At 33.4% G+C, this 14,923-nt stretch overlaps 2 protein-coding genes across 2 annotated transcripts; both read right to left on the reverse strand.

Annotated features, from left to right (window-relative positions):
• Positions 1-406: 406 nt before the first annotated feature.
• On the reverse strand, positions 407-6,878 carry LOC115978649 (F-actin-capping protein subunit alpha). The gene is made up of 10 exons (XM_031100482.1): positions 6,522-6,878; positions 6,217-6,332; positions 4,796-4,885; positions 4,160-4,224; positions 3,406-3,567; positions 3,121-3,199; positions 2,859-2,936; positions 1,721-1,795; positions 1,606-1,641; positions 407-826 (listed from the first exon to the last, which is right to left on the reverse strand). Exons 1-10 carry the CDS (start codon positions 6,625-6,627, stop codon positions 719-721), a joined length of 915 nt encoding a protein of 304 aa, XP_030956342.1. The 5' UTR covers positions 6,628-6,878; the 3' UTR covers positions 407-718.
• Positions 6,879-9,385: 2,507 nt separating this feature from the next.
• LOC115982118 lies at positions 9,386-14,250 on the reverse strand. The gene is made up of 7 exons (XM_031104636.1): positions 13,782-14,250; positions 12,491-12,609; positions 12,302-12,367; positions 11,947-12,144; positions 10,654-10,772; positions 10,349-10,454; positions 9,386-10,113 (listed from the first exon to the last, which is right to left on the reverse strand). The coding sequence occupies exons 1-7, from the start codon at positions 14,038-14,040 to the stop codon at positions 9,478-9,480; spliced, it is 1,503 nt and encodes a 500-aa protein (XP_030960496.1). The 5' UTR covers positions 14,041-14,250; the 3' UTR covers positions 9,386-9,477.
• Positions 14,251-14,923: the final 673 nt, after the last annotated feature.

Here is a 14,923-nt window from a genome sequence, read left to right on the forward strand (position 1 = left end):
AAACCAGCTAAAAGAGTAACCTGCAATTTGTTTTCCGAGCTCTTTGTCATCTACATTTCCTGGTGGGTTCTAAACTCTAATCCCTTGATTTATAAAATTATACCATCATATTAAAGCTTTATTATTATTAATATTTTTTAATAGAAATGATCATGTTGAAACTTGAAAGTTTTAACCAAGGTATTTGTTGTTTCAGGTTTGACACTCTTCTCCCTTCGTAAATCTACTATACCTTAATGAGAGAGGAGAGAAGAGTGTAAGTATTTCGATTAAAAATAACACCTCTAGTCAAAATCAGTTCTTGTTTTACGATTCCACTGTTAAACTCCTTTTATACTCAGGTTGCCATATCAAATATGAAAAAGAAAGGAGTAGCGCAATTTCTAGTAGAACGAGAACGAGGGTGTGCAATCAGCAATGAGTTCTTTGTCGTCTGATTTTCATTCAAATGTTTAGGGAAAATAATTGCTCAAACTATAACATTATACACTATAATTACAAATGAGTCATCGTTCTCCACAAACATAAGAAATGATAAACAACTGCAACCCTTTCCTGCTATACACATCTCATCAGAATAAACAATAGTACAGTACAGTACAATATAGCGCAACAAAACTGAGGCCCGAAACTCTGATGGTAGAGCACAAATCCCGCAGCAAACTAAAACCAGGGGGAACTTGTTACGCTATCTTTACTTTTACACCTTCAGCAACCATCACTTTCCAATGCCTAGTTCTTTTGTAATGTCTTTTGTCAGGCTAAATTGCAAGGTATTATGCCATGGGAATAGGGTTCGAGTAACTGGAAGCTTTCTCCGGAGATCCTGCATTGAATTTATACGTATTAGAGGACTTAGAAACTATCTAGATGACAAAAGAAAGAACGAAAGGATGTCAACCAATCACAAAACCTACTAAATCTAATATGCCATATAAATTGAACAAATACTATAGCTTGCTTCTGGAAGTAAATAATAATAAGAGTTTAAGTTAGTAATAGTAAAGATTTTTTTGGTAGGGTAATCAACAAAAAGTAAGAGTAGGATCGAGACACAAGCAGTATAACTTAATTCCTACATTTTTGGCTACTTTCGCGTTTAGTTTTTCAATAGCAGTAAGTTCCCAAATATAGTGACTGAAGCTTTATACAGAGTATTGCAAGAGCAGATGCCCATTTATTTGAATCTACATTTAAGTCATTGGTGAACTATATGTCCAACCATACCTGTGCTTCAGATCCTAATAAACCTATCATATTAATAGCCAACTCAGGCACTTCTACCCCATCCAATTTGTTGGAAAAATACTGATTAATTTACAGATCTGTTCTAAAATAAACCAAAGAAAATATTTAAAGCATCTTCTCTTTAAAAATTATATTTATGCAATTTATTATCAAATTCCATCAATTCCAAAGAACCAAATAGAGGATAAAAGTAATGCACAAACAAAAAAGTAGTAGTCCAAAAGCAGAGTTGTCACTGGTTGGATGATAACAGCAGTTAGCCCTTGTCAAGTTCATGCACATGCCTATGATCTAAAGAAGTGGTCCTAAGAAAAAAGAACCTAACCTAACTTTAAATTTGAAGGGAGAAAATAGTACCTTAAAAGTGGTATCCGGCAAATTTGAATAGGAATCCTGTCAATTATAACTGTCAGTAAAGGACTTTTGAAAAAATGAAAATAAACCATTTAACAAGAAGAAGGATGTAAAGAACCTGAAGAGATGCCAAGTATTCTGTCTCATGGTGGCGAATAATGCTGGCTATCGTAATTGCACAATCATCAGGAGACTGAAACAAATATTAACATAAGAATAGGATAGGTAATAGGAAAAAAGAGAGCAGAATTAGATGATTAGAGCAGGCATAACCATATAGCATCATCTAAGAAAATAAAAAATATCATAACAAAATTGGACAGTCTTGGAAGTACAAAATTTTCCTCTAAATCAATTTGGAGGAATATCCACCAACTCATAATGTTGCAATTCATAAAACCATGCACATGTATTAAATCACATGAATTTTTAAATTATATAAACAAATCACATGACTCATTAAATAGGTCAAGTGACTAAATGTACCCATCGGTGGTCGTTTGAGTCGCCATGTAGTAGTAAGTTGGAGGAATTTTCCTTTAAACCCATTTGGAGGTAAACTCTGTCCTAATTAGAATGCTTAAAATTTATTTTAGAAAAAGAAAGAAAAGAATGGTTTTTCGAACAGAACTATGCAGGTAAATCACAGAAAACTTTCTTTTTCCTCAAATTTCAAAAGTGCTAAATAACAATGACATTCCTCAAAGCAAGAAAGATCTAACTAACATTCTCAAAACAAATCCCTAAACTTTTCAATACACACACACATATATAAAACTTTTCAAACAAGATTTGATGTAAGCTTTTCACCTAGCATGGTTTTCATAATTACCTAGGACATTCAATTGGAACAGTTACAAAGTCCTCAAATCACAATTAATATTTTATTTCCTAAATTTAACAGTGTATAGTCTACCATGTCATTTAAAATTTTAAATGATGTGACATTGGATCCATTTTTAGATTTGTAACATCTAATTTGAACCACGAAACAGATCCATTTCAAATAGAGAAGATCCCTTTCCCATTCAATTAGACTAGATAATTTAACAAGCCAAGTCGTAAACAATTATTGCTTCCATATCACCATGTTCTTAATGTCAACATTTACAAAGTCAAAAGAAAAGAATCTCACCATCTATGATAAGAGGAAGGGCACTAGTTAATCATGCATAATTGAGCTTTCATAGAAATAACAGTAACAGTAAAAAATAATGATATAAATGATGCTGATAGACACGTAAATTTGTGCTAACCTGAATTATTGAAGAATCTTTGCATTCATGTTTAGCATCTAATTGCACATTTCCCTCTTCAAAATAATGGGCACCCACCTAGTGCAGAAGAAGCGTACATGGAAAATTTAATTTTATTGTAGGTTTAAATGAGCTCAATAAAAATGAATGCAGTCTGAATTTCATAGAAACAGAAAGAGTATAAAAGATAGATATACACAGCTGATCTCTTACTTATAAAAAATATATACACACACACACACGCACAGCTGATGAGAAATACCTGCAGTTTGCCCTTCAGTTCTAGTAATTGTTCTTCATCCCTGAACTCAATGTTCCACACTGAGCGCCAACTTCCATTACTAAAAAATGTGCCATAAAACATTAAAAACTGAAAAATCCTTATCTACAAGTCTCTAGATTCTAACAGATGAGGACAAGGCATGGTACAAAGAGACACAGACAACCAAGAGTTGGTACAATGTAGTTATGGCCTATCTGAACCATGATGCCAAATAAAGAGCATTAAAAAGAAATACTGTATTGTCATGTGACAAATTTCACTCACCAAAAATTCTGTGGACTAAGTCTAGTAGCGGAAATCACCACAGCAAGCTCAAAATCAGAACCTGGCCCCTCTACATCTTTTCCATTTGTACAGTAAACTGAGCAGATACCTTTTGGATAAGCTTCACCAACATACTTAAGTATTTCCATGTCCACAGCACATCTGTCAAGAAAAAAAAAAATGACATTATTAGCAACAGTCTCGTCTTATGTCTCCGTGTGTATTTGGAAGGAAGTGGGCAGTGTGCTATGCTGCCATAACCTTTGGTTATATTTCTCTTCCTCGAGTAATAATATAAATGAGCATGCACCACAGTGAATCTAAAGAGATGTTACAAATTAATAGCATAACTCTGGTTCCACAATACCAAAAACCCACATGGTCAATATCATGATGCACAGCAAATATGTGTTTGATAAATCACAATTCCTGGACCATGAAAAACCTTCATAGTCATAGTTTTGTCTATTTGAGTGCAGCAAGAATATCCGTGAGTTAAAAATTGACAAATTAAGTAGTTACTTGGGGGTAACAATCAAGAGGAGCTATTTTGACCTTGTGAAGGCTAAAAGTACTCAAGAAAAAATAACTTATTGGTATTATAAATGTCCAACAAGAATGCATCAAAGCCACTAAGTCACTAATGTTGTTCAAATCTTTTATAATTTAATAGCCAGATACTTACTTCAGTTGAAAAGCAATCTGATAAATATTATGCAAAAACATTTCAATCCATGAGATTACAAACGCATACCGAAATTCTTCTATATATGCAGATGGAAGTTCCTCATCCAGAGCCGGTCTTGCCCCTGTACAAACCTGAACCAGTTTACCATGTTATTTTAATATAATGGGTGACACAAATTCTACCCAAAAAAAGCTGACACAAGTTAGAGAACAACACTTGACCAAATCCAGAGAGACAGAGAGAATAGGATGCATATAACATGCTCCAACAAAATCCATGCAATCTAATTACAAACATGAGTACATGACATAATTAATTAAGTACTTCACCTGAAATCACAGAGAATTAGACATTTGACCATAATTACCAATTCCATAATGCAATTCCTAGAAAAATATATTTAACAACTACACTGAAATGTTTGCCTCCATAGTAATTTGTTTAAAATATTTATGATTAGAACTATGAAATCCATTGTTATTAAGTACAACTAATTTGCGGCATCAAAATTTCCCTTATTGATTGCAATATCATCTTTCACATAACAATGTTTTGTTTTATGTGATAAGTGAGACTGAGCTATGCTTTGAGATTTAAGCTTTGGCTCAAGTAAGGCAATATACCTGAATGTTCCTTAGCATATTGGTTAATATCCTACTCACTCAAGAGAAAATAATGCAAAGAAAACAAGACATTAATTACTTGTTTAATGTGGTCAATTTTAGCAACTTGGGCAGTCCTAGGCTCAAGATACTCCTTCTCATTGAGTTCACCGAATGATGTTACCAGTACCTGCATGACAGCAGTGGATTAAATATATTATTATTGGGTTTGAAATTCAGAACCTAATTTAAAAACAAGATTTTTCAGAGCATGATTTGATAGACCAAAAAAGATAAATAATTAAAAGTATGGGTTCAATATATTCAATTGGCATATACCATATATGAATTTTCCACAATTTAATCACATTGTCATTCATTATATGCTCTCTTTTTTTTAATAGCAATGAAAACACTAAATCCTAGTTCAACTAAGATGCTAGAGTGCTACAAATTTTGCTATCATTTAGTTACAAACTGGAGAGGTCAATTATAGAGTAGTGCCAAGTTCAATGTGAAGTACCCACCAGTTGCACGCTTTAGATGATAAATTCATGTGGTGGGGTCCATATGATCTAAATGGCCTAAAAAACTAACCACGCCAATTTGGAATTTGGTTTGAAATTCAGAACCTAATTTAGAAAAGAAGAGGAAAGCATAGTTCAATAAAATCAAGTGGAATATATGAATTTTTATTTTTTATTTTTTTAGGTATGGCATATATGAAATTTTGACCATTTAAAATCATTGTCACTCATTAAATGCTCTTTCTTTTTTATTTTAAATTGTGATGCCAAAACCTAAATCCTAATTTAACAACTGGGATGCTAAGAGTATTATTAGGAGCCTCTCCATTTGGAATGGATCAATTTCATGGCTCAATTTCAAGTAAAATGGAGAGGATCCCATTCAAAAGGCACTACAAACTTTACTATCATTAAGACACAAACTTTAACTTGTGGTACCTAAAAGTTGCACGCTCCACATGAATTCACATGGTGCAGCCCATATGGTCCACATGACTCAAAAAACTTAGAAAAAACATCAATTTTGTAACTCTTTTGTAATAAAAATTTATAGTAGCATTGTTTGGTCTCCTTTACAAGGAGAACCAATGTTCAAATTCCATCTCCCCCACTTGCTATAACACTTAAATTACCAAAAAATAAATCTATGAACAACTATTTCGCCCACTTTTACACAACTTGCTAATGTGGCAAATTCTAATTGGTGAATCAAAAATATGATGTTAGCGATGAGCCCATATTCCCAGTTACCCACAAATCATTATTGTGAAAATTATTGCATATGCAGCATTACTCAAAATTATATTACCTCAAACAACTAACTAATGCCCATCAAGCCCAACACACACAATTCTTCAAATTGATATCACATTCACTCTTTAAAAGTAAACTATCAATGCAAATGACCAAAATGAAACCCTAAAATTAAAATCAAACAACACACAGACAAAATACACAAGATTTTTGAGCAATTCATTAAAATTCAGAGACTCACATCGCCGGCTCGGCCAGGCATTCCGAGGCAAATCATGTGTGATTTGTTGTACAACGGAAACGCCTCCGAAGCTGCCTCGTTGTACAATGCGTCGTCGTTTAGTATCGCTTGCACATCTACCAAAAAACCAAACAAAACACAAAAAGAAAATTCCAAAATGTACAAACACTCAATTAATCAGCACCACAAAGGGAGAACAAAATGCAAATCTGAAAAATTGTAGAAGAAAAAAGCCAATGCGAATCCAAATTCCAAGAACCAAAAATCAAAAATCAAAAAATTCACAGAGAAGAGTGAAAAAAGACCTTTGGCAACGTATTGGATTTCACCGACAGGAGAGTTGAGAAGGAACCATTTGGCAATCTCGTTCTTCTGCTTGTCGCTCAGCTCTGTTTCTTCAATGTCCGCCATTTCTCTCTCTCTCTCTCTCTCTCTCTCTCTCTGTGTTTTGGGAGTGGGAGATTTTGAAAAGGAATTGAATTTGCGGTTTGTGTTTTGTTTGTGTGTGTTTGTTGTAGAGGGGAGAAGAGGATCAGGATTTGATCGGGACCGTTAGTTTGGTTTGGTGGGGTATGTATGATTAGAGAAATGGACGGACGAGATTGTTTGGGTCCCACAGAGGTAAGCAATCAAACCCACGTGGTGTGAGATCTGTAAAGTGTAAAAAAAAAAAAAAGGTGTTGTATCGTTTTGTGTTGAGCGTGATTGTGTGGGCCGAAAATTGCTTTCCATTATCATACTGCATTTGATTTTGATGGTTGTTTATTTTTAATTTTGTTAAAATGTAAAACTAATTTTCTAACTTTTTTTTTTTTTTAATTTTATTTCAGTTTTTTAACTTTGTTTCGTTTATTTCAGTCTTATAAATTTTAGATTTATTCAATTAAAAAAGTCTTAATTAAATAAACTTGAAAGTTAGAGGACTGAAATGAACAAAAACAAAGTTAGAAAACTGTAATGAAATTTGAAGAAATTTAGAGGGTCAGTTTTACATTTTATTCTTATCGAACTAAAACAGAGACAAAAAAAAAATAGTGTTAGCCTCATAAATAATAGATAATTTGAGTAAGAAATTAGCTTATAATTGGTTGTCAAATGCACACTAATATGTGTAAACTTTATTTATTTTCTTATCAAATGTGTTTGATTTTGTCCAAAAGAGAATGGGATACTTGAGTTAATTAAATAGAATGATTTTTGTTTCTAAACCTATAAGAAATAGATACACCAATCTTGTATATTGTTAATATTTTTTTACTATATAAAAAAAAAAATTATAGCTAGTAACTTGATGTCTTGTGAACTTATTTACAAACTTACATAATTCATTCTCAAATCTATATTAGTATGCGTTTGGCTCTAAATTAAAAAAACCAGCTTATTTTACTATTAATCTTATTTTTGCTATTATTTATGAACTCTATTACACTTTTTGGTACTATTCGTAAGTTCCACTGTATTATTTTAGCTAACTTTTACCTTTATTTATAGTACTTTCAGTAAAAAGTTTTCAATTTCAGCAAAATAAACGGATCCCAAACAATCTTTTTGTATAGTTTTATATATGTATACATACAAATTTAGACTTTCGTTTTTAAGTAGGATTAAAATAGAGTAGATGAAATGTAAGTTGAGTAAAAGTATAAACAGAGACTAAGGGGCAATAAAACTCAATGGCTAAGAGATGCTAAAGATTGAGAGCTTTCAATATCTTTGATTGATAATTCATAAATATGGACAGTTTGTATTGAATGATAAAATAAGAGCAAAATGACAAAGTGGAGAAGCACATTGAGAGCAATGTTGTGATATTAATTTATCAAACACTCTAAATAAGAATATTAAGTGCTGTCTAAAAATTAGTTTTATTTGTTGTTATAAATTTATTTATAATTTCAAGTATATCTATATTGATCAAATGAGTTTTATCCAAAAAAAAAAATTGTTACAAGTATGGTAGGGGACGAATTGACACAAAAAAAGTTTTGTGGGGGCAAGACAGAATGGGGTAAGGAAGTTTGCCCCATCATGGAAAGTGGAGGGTGAAGACCTCATCCCATTACCCCTATCTATTAAGTTTGTATGTGTGTGTCTATATATATATATATATATATATATATATATAAGATTACTATACAACTAGCTATACTTTGTGGTACTGAATGTTAGATTATTAAGAAAAATGTAAATACTATGTTAACATACAAGGTAAATATAAGGATTAAGATGTTAATTAAAACTTAATTTTATCTCAAACACAATGCAAGCTTGAGCTCATTATCAAGTTAGATTATATGTTCCAGTTTATTCTTTATTCTTTATTATTATTATTGTTTTAATCAAACAAGTTCGAGTTTATGCACAAATAACTTGAGTTTATTAAATAGAATAATTTTCATTTATAAATTTCTAAAATAAAAAGGATACATTATTGTTAAAAATTATGAATAAATTTTATTCGAAAATGGATTATTTAAATTATGAATAATTTTCTTTTAGTGATTGATATTTTTTAAATTTATTTAAAAACTTACATAATTCAATATCAATTTTATTTAAGTATATTTTTGTACATGTATATTTATAAACAAATAATATCATATGTATTTCAATTGAGTTTCATACTCATGAAAACATTCATGAGAACATTACTTTGTTTGAATTATGTTTGTTTAATAATTGAACCTAAAGTTAAGCTTGATCTACTTATTTGCTACAACGAACATAAACAAAATTTTTCTTAATTTGATCCTAAGTGGTTTATAAACAACTTGATTCATTTACCACCCTAAATGTAGACGTGAGATTCATTAGCCAATGACTCTTCTATATATATACTATCAAGAGTCTCATAGTTCAACTGATTGAGAACTTCTAATATTTTCAATGAAAACATTTAAAATTCAAATCCCTCATTTTCCATTCTACTGTCGAATTAAAAAAAAAAAAAAAAAAAAAATCCCAGGTCAACCCTGAGATTTAAAGATATAAATTGTTTATGCAAGATGTTGCATACTTGCTTATAAAAAAGGAATGAAAGTCAATTCACAAATTACAATGCATAAGATTTCTCTCCAATTACCTCGTAACTCAGTGACATTACCTAATTATCTCTATTGGAAAAATTAGGTTCAAATATCCTCCCTCCACTTATTGTAAGGAAAAAACAAAAAATGAACTGTAACATTTTTAAATTTCCCTCTGCCTAACTAAAATTATCGTTAACAATAAATTTTTACAACAGTTCCTACACTCATAGTGTTAGCAATGGTTCCACTGATGGAACACATTATCTTCCAAAAATTGTTTCCAAGCCTTTAAGGGGCCAACTTCTCTATAATTTGCAGAAAACTCCTTTTGTTTAAGATTCACAAATAAGCCGCTGGCAGCAAAACCCATTAGCTCAGTTGGGTCCATATAACCACGCATCCTCGACACAAGTCCATTCCCACAGGATAAACCAACTTTGAAACACCGATCACTCGAAGCAGGCTCTTGAGTATGGGTAACATTTAGCTTTGGTTGCATCTTTGTCTCTTGTCTCAGGGAAGAAGCAAGTCCTTGATGACAAGTAGCATCATCTATCCTTGATAGGTTGTGTGATTCTTGCCTCAACAAAGAATCATCTTCAGAAGATAAATAGCCTCCCATCCCAAATGAATCCCAGTCAACTTGCTGCAAAAACTCAGTTGTTCGATCTGTAATTTGTACTGGTTGTTTTTGTAATTGCATAGCTTGTTCAAGTGCTAATTCATCAAGTTGAGCTTTCATCTCATGTAATCGATGACCAATTCTTGAAGCTACAGCATCATATAATTTTCCTCTTGATACATGTGCTTCTTTTTCCACGTTGAGTAAATCATCAAAATGGATAGGGTCCCCAATCAGTACTGTTACCTACATATATGACGCATATGGATTATAAGTTAGCAGTGACAGTGGCTGCAAATTCATTATTATTTTCATAGCCATTAAGATTACCATCATAATTACACTAGAAAGTGGGGGAAATAGTGAAGTCCAAATTCAAGCTTGGCAACGATGGTCTGAAACTACTATGTATCGATAACAATTGGCGTGCCTGTTGCTTAGAATCTTCCACTAACAAGACATTACCAGTAAGACGACTTACCGTCTTCCTAATCCTTGGGACGCTAGCTCCTATTGGCATGATCTCCTGCATACCAGTATGTACAAATGGAAGAACCATGGGAATATTGTCTGCATCCAGGACTAACCTGTTTGGGTATGAGTGCACAATAGTAAATATTCATGCTTCAAAGAAGAGGAAATAGCAAATAAAACTTTGCAACTGGCAGCAGCTGCTATCCAAGTGCCAAGACTTAACAGAACAAAAGACATCTCTCTGTGTCTCCATCTCTCAAGAAATTAAATAAAGGAAAAAAAAAAAAAAAAAAATCTCCAAAAGACCCTTACCTTCCAACACCCCTCTTGGAAGGCCCCATGGTTTTTCCACCATCCCGAGAACGACCACCTTCTGGGAAGATGTGAACCCACCCACCACGATTTAGTTTTGCAATAGCCATATCCATGCCCTGAAGCAGTTATGAAGCAAGATGAGAACACAAAAATAGTTATCACATAGCTTAGCATTATGAGGGGAAAAAAAATATTAGAGTGAGTATTGAAATGTCAAATTAACATAAAAGATATAGTCATTTATATATCTCATGAGACTGGTGGATACTCTCTCCCCTGCAAATCACATCCTTCTTCAGTATTTCAAGCAGAAATTATTTTAAAAATAATTCCACATTTAAAATCAGAAACAAGTCAACATCTGGGGCATATAAGGTGTAAAGGTTCCAAGCTGTGTGAAAAAGCAGCTAAGCCCTCAAACTGTCAAACACCATATTCAAAAACTAAGAAAAAAAAATATGTAAAAGTGCATGTGCGCATGCAAAGATGGGAAGAGATGAACTCTCATCTAAGACTGGCTAGTATCCTATAAGTTATAACCTTGCTACAAAGTTGTGGTCTATGGCGTTCGCATTGTTTGGAGTTTATTGGGTAATGCTGAAGATGGTTGTTGACTTATAGTTTGTTGGCAAGAAATGTTTGCTCGTCACCAGAATGAAGTTATTTGGATGGCTGCTCCCCCATTGTTTATTGTGGTGTCTTTGGAGGAAGAGAAATGACCAATGCTTTGAGGATTCTGAATGGTATTTGCTGGATCTAAAATTATTCATCTTTAAAACCATGTTAGATTGGATGTCTGTTGCGAATGGCATTGAATTACCCAACAACCGGTTTATGGAGGGTGGGGTCAGTCTATAGGTTTTATTGCTCAAAGGCGAGTTCCCAAGAGCTCTTCTTTAGAAAGGTTCCTACGTTATAAAAATAAAATAAAATAAAAAAAAAAAGAAGAAATTGGATGTCTGTTGTGGAAAATTATTATCCATGTTAGATTTGGGATTTGATAAGTCATTATAATTTGCGAGCTTGATTGTATTGTTCCTAGTTGCATACATCCTATATACTTGGTTGACTCTCATTTTTCCATTATAAAAAAATAAAAAAATAAAAATCATTATCTATCATATCAATGCAAGTGTAGGAAAGAAGCAAGAAAAAATATTGTAAACAGAACCCTCTTGACAAAATCCATTGCCACAAATAAATCTATACAAGTCACCCACCAAGTATTTCTAACAGCATCAAACAAAAGTGCAATATCTTGACTAACCGAAGATATGCTTAGAGGAATACCTTCTGATAAAGACCCTCACCCCGGGCAAGTGGCAAGACTTTGACAGATCGAAAGAATGTAGAAAAAACGGGATTGCTAAAACATCGGTCAGACGCACAAAGTGTCCATCTCAAGTTCTGCGCATCCAGAAGAACATGTGGTGGAAGCAGTGAAGCAATAACAAGCGGATCATCCAGCGAAGCAACATGATTGCTGACCTGAAAAACATAAAATTCCCTTTCAAACCATACAATATTATTCAATGATTAAATCAAGATGGAAATTGGACATTGGCATTATACATGGTTGCAAAATTAGGCCAAGCTAAATTGTGTAATAATACATTTTAAATTAAATCCATATCAGTTGAATTACCGAAACAAGAGGCTTGTCCTTGGGTCTATGCAGCACCGCATCATGCAATTTTTCCAAACCATAAACCTGCGACAAACACCACACAATAACCCAAATCAAATATTGCATGCATCAACATTCCAACCGAAGAATTGAATAACTGGGTAGAGAGGTATAACAAAAAATCGAATGCCATGCAAATTCACTGACCTGAACATGATTTAAGCCGTTCATAAACACATGACAAACATTTCCCAAAACAGGCAGAGCCACGGCTTGAACCATGCGAAGAACAACAGACTCTTCTTCAGCATTGAAGTCTTTACTCACTGTGGCAAATTGGATTTCATAATTCAGAATTTAAACATGCTTATTTTTAAACAATATTTCTTATATTTTACGTAAATTTATGATCGATCCCTAATTAGTCAACTGCACAAATTAACACCATATTTATTAATAGAGAATTCAATTTGTGAACTTTATTGCCTTATCATCAAAAGGTGAATTGTCAAGATATATATGATAATTCAATTGCTACAACAACCGGGGAGAGGAGATTCGAAATTCATAAAGAAGACCAAGCAATGCCACCACTGAGCTACAATGCTCTCAGCCAAGAATTTTTAATATCTATGACTAATGACTAATCTATCTATCCATCTATCCATATACGTATATAGAGCTGCCAACAAGTCAGTCAAACGAGAATCAACTCCTTACAAAAACTACGTCAAAACCTGAGTCATTATTGATAAATAAGTAAGATTTGATAATTCAATTGTCACAACAACTGGGAAGGGGAGATTCGAACTTCATAAAGAAGACCAAGCAATGCCACCACTGAGCTACATCGCTCTCGGCCATGAATCTATCCATCTATCCATATGGGTATATAGAGCTGCCTATAATTCAGTCAAACGAGAATCGACTCATTACAAAAACTACGCCAAAACCTGAATCATATTGATAAATAAGTAAAATTTGAGAATTCAATTGTTAGATTCGAACTTCATAAAGAAGACCAAGCAATGCCACCACTGAGCTACAAAGCTCTCGGCCATGAACTGTCAATATCTATGACTAATCTATCTATCTATCCATCCCTATGGGCATATTGAGCTGCCAATAATTCAGTCAAACGAGAATCCGTACAAAAAGTACGCCAAAACCTGAATCATATTGACAAATAAGTAAAATTTGAGAATTCAAGTGTTAGATTCAATCTTCATAAAGAAGACCAAGCAATGCCACCACCTAGCTACAACGCTCTTGGCCATGAATTGTCAATATTCATAACTAATCTACCTATCCATCTACCTAACTTACATAGAGCCGCCAACAAGTCGCTCAAACGAGCATCGAATCCTTACAAAAATCTACACCAAAACCATAACAACAATGCCTTAATCTCAAAGCTTTGAGCTACACTAATCAATGTCGTTCACCATTACCCATCACACATATTCTTTTCAAATTCCCAGAATCAGAAAAAAAATACCTCTTTTGCGATAGAAAGTAGAAGAAGAAGGCAGGGACTCCCTGCGGAAATCTCTGAACCGTCGGAGCCACCGGTCGACGGTGGAAGAGAAGCAACCGTCGTCTCCGTCTCCGTCTCCGTCTCCGTCGCCGGCGAAAAGTAGTTCCCGGAGGCGGCGGCGGCGGTCGACGGCGACTCTGAAACGGTCCCTGAGGCGGATCTGCAAAGCCATTGCCTTGCTCTTCCATAAATCGCCTCTCTCTAACCTCTGCACCGCCATTGCTGCTGCTCTTTGTCCACAAAGAAAGCGAGGGATTTCAAAGAACCATAGGAGAGAAGAGAGAGAAGAGAAAGATGAGATGAGAGGAGAGGAGAGGAAGGAAAAGAAAATTGTGCTTTGTGCTTTGAATAGAAGAAGGAAGGAAAGGGAAGGAAAGGGTTTTTGAGAGTCAGTGGGTGGGTTTGGGGTTATGCTGTGGGCACCAATAAGAATCCAATTCCGACAATAGTGTGGTTTCACTAGTGTTATATTTGGTGCTTGTTGGGCACGAATAGTCCAATAATAGTTTTTTTTTTTTTTTTTTTTTTTTTTTTTTTTTTTTTTAAAGTCTAGGGAGATTTTTATTTTTATTTTTTGTATTTTTTTTTTGAAGGGTTAAAATATAGTTAACGAGGTATTGGTTAATGCTAGCTATGTTCAAAACATTTTAAAATTGAGCAATTTAATCTTTAATTTGTTATTATTATTTTTTTTTTCTGCTTTTTGTCATGGTGATTAGGGTTTAAATTAGTTAATTTTGAAATATCTTAAACTTGGGTAACATTAGCACCCAAACATCCATTTCTCATTTTTCTTCTTTTGTCACGATGTTAGAGTTCAAATTAGCGAGTTTTGAAATGTTTTAAACTTAATTTGTCTTTTTTTTTTTTTTAATATTGATAATGATAAATATAGGGCGATTTTTATTATATATATTTTTTTGGGAGTTAAAATATAGTTAACGATGTTTGGGCTAATACTAGTTAGGTTTAGGACATTTTTAAAATTGACCAACTTAGTATCTAATCTGTTACTCATTTTTTTTGCTTTTGTCACAGTGATTAGGGTTCAAATTTGTTAGTTTTAAAATGTCTTAAACTTGGCTAGTTTAACCCAAACCTCA

Source organism: Quercus lobata, chromosome 3, assembly GCF_001633185.2.
Source record: "Quercus lobata isolate SW786 chromosome 3, ValleyOak3.0 Primary Assembly, whole genome shotgun sequence".
Classification (NCBI taxonomy): domain Eukaryota; kingdom Viridiplantae; phylum Streptophyta; class Magnoliopsida; order Fagales; family Fagaceae; genus Quercus; species Quercus lobata.

Coding starts and splice junctions, on each gene's coding strand:
- LOC115978649 (XM_031100482.1), bottom strand. CDS start 6,627: ATGGCGGACATTGAAGAAACAGAGCTGAGCGACAAGCAGAAGAACGAG. Junction 4,886..6,216: donor TGCCTGGCCGAGCCGGCGAT/GTGAGTCTCTGA, acceptor GCTGTCATGCAG/GTACTGGTAACATCATTCGG. Junction 3,568..4,159: donor GCATATATAGAAGAATTTCG/GTATGCGTTTGT, acceptor TTTTCTTGACAG/ATGTGCTGTGGACATGGAAA.
- LOC115982118 (XM_031104636.1), bottom strand. CDS start 14,040: ATGGCGGTGCAGAGGTTAGAGAGAGGCGATTTATGGAAGAGCAAGGCA. Junction 12,145..12,301: donor AGGACAAGCCTCTTGTTTCG/GTAATTCAACTG, acceptor TATGTTTTTCAG/GTCAGCAATCATGTTGCTTC. Junction 10,455..10,653: donor TCCAAGAGGGGTGTTGGAAG/GTAAGGGTCTTT, acceptor ATACCCAAACAG/GTTAGTCCTGGATGCAGACA.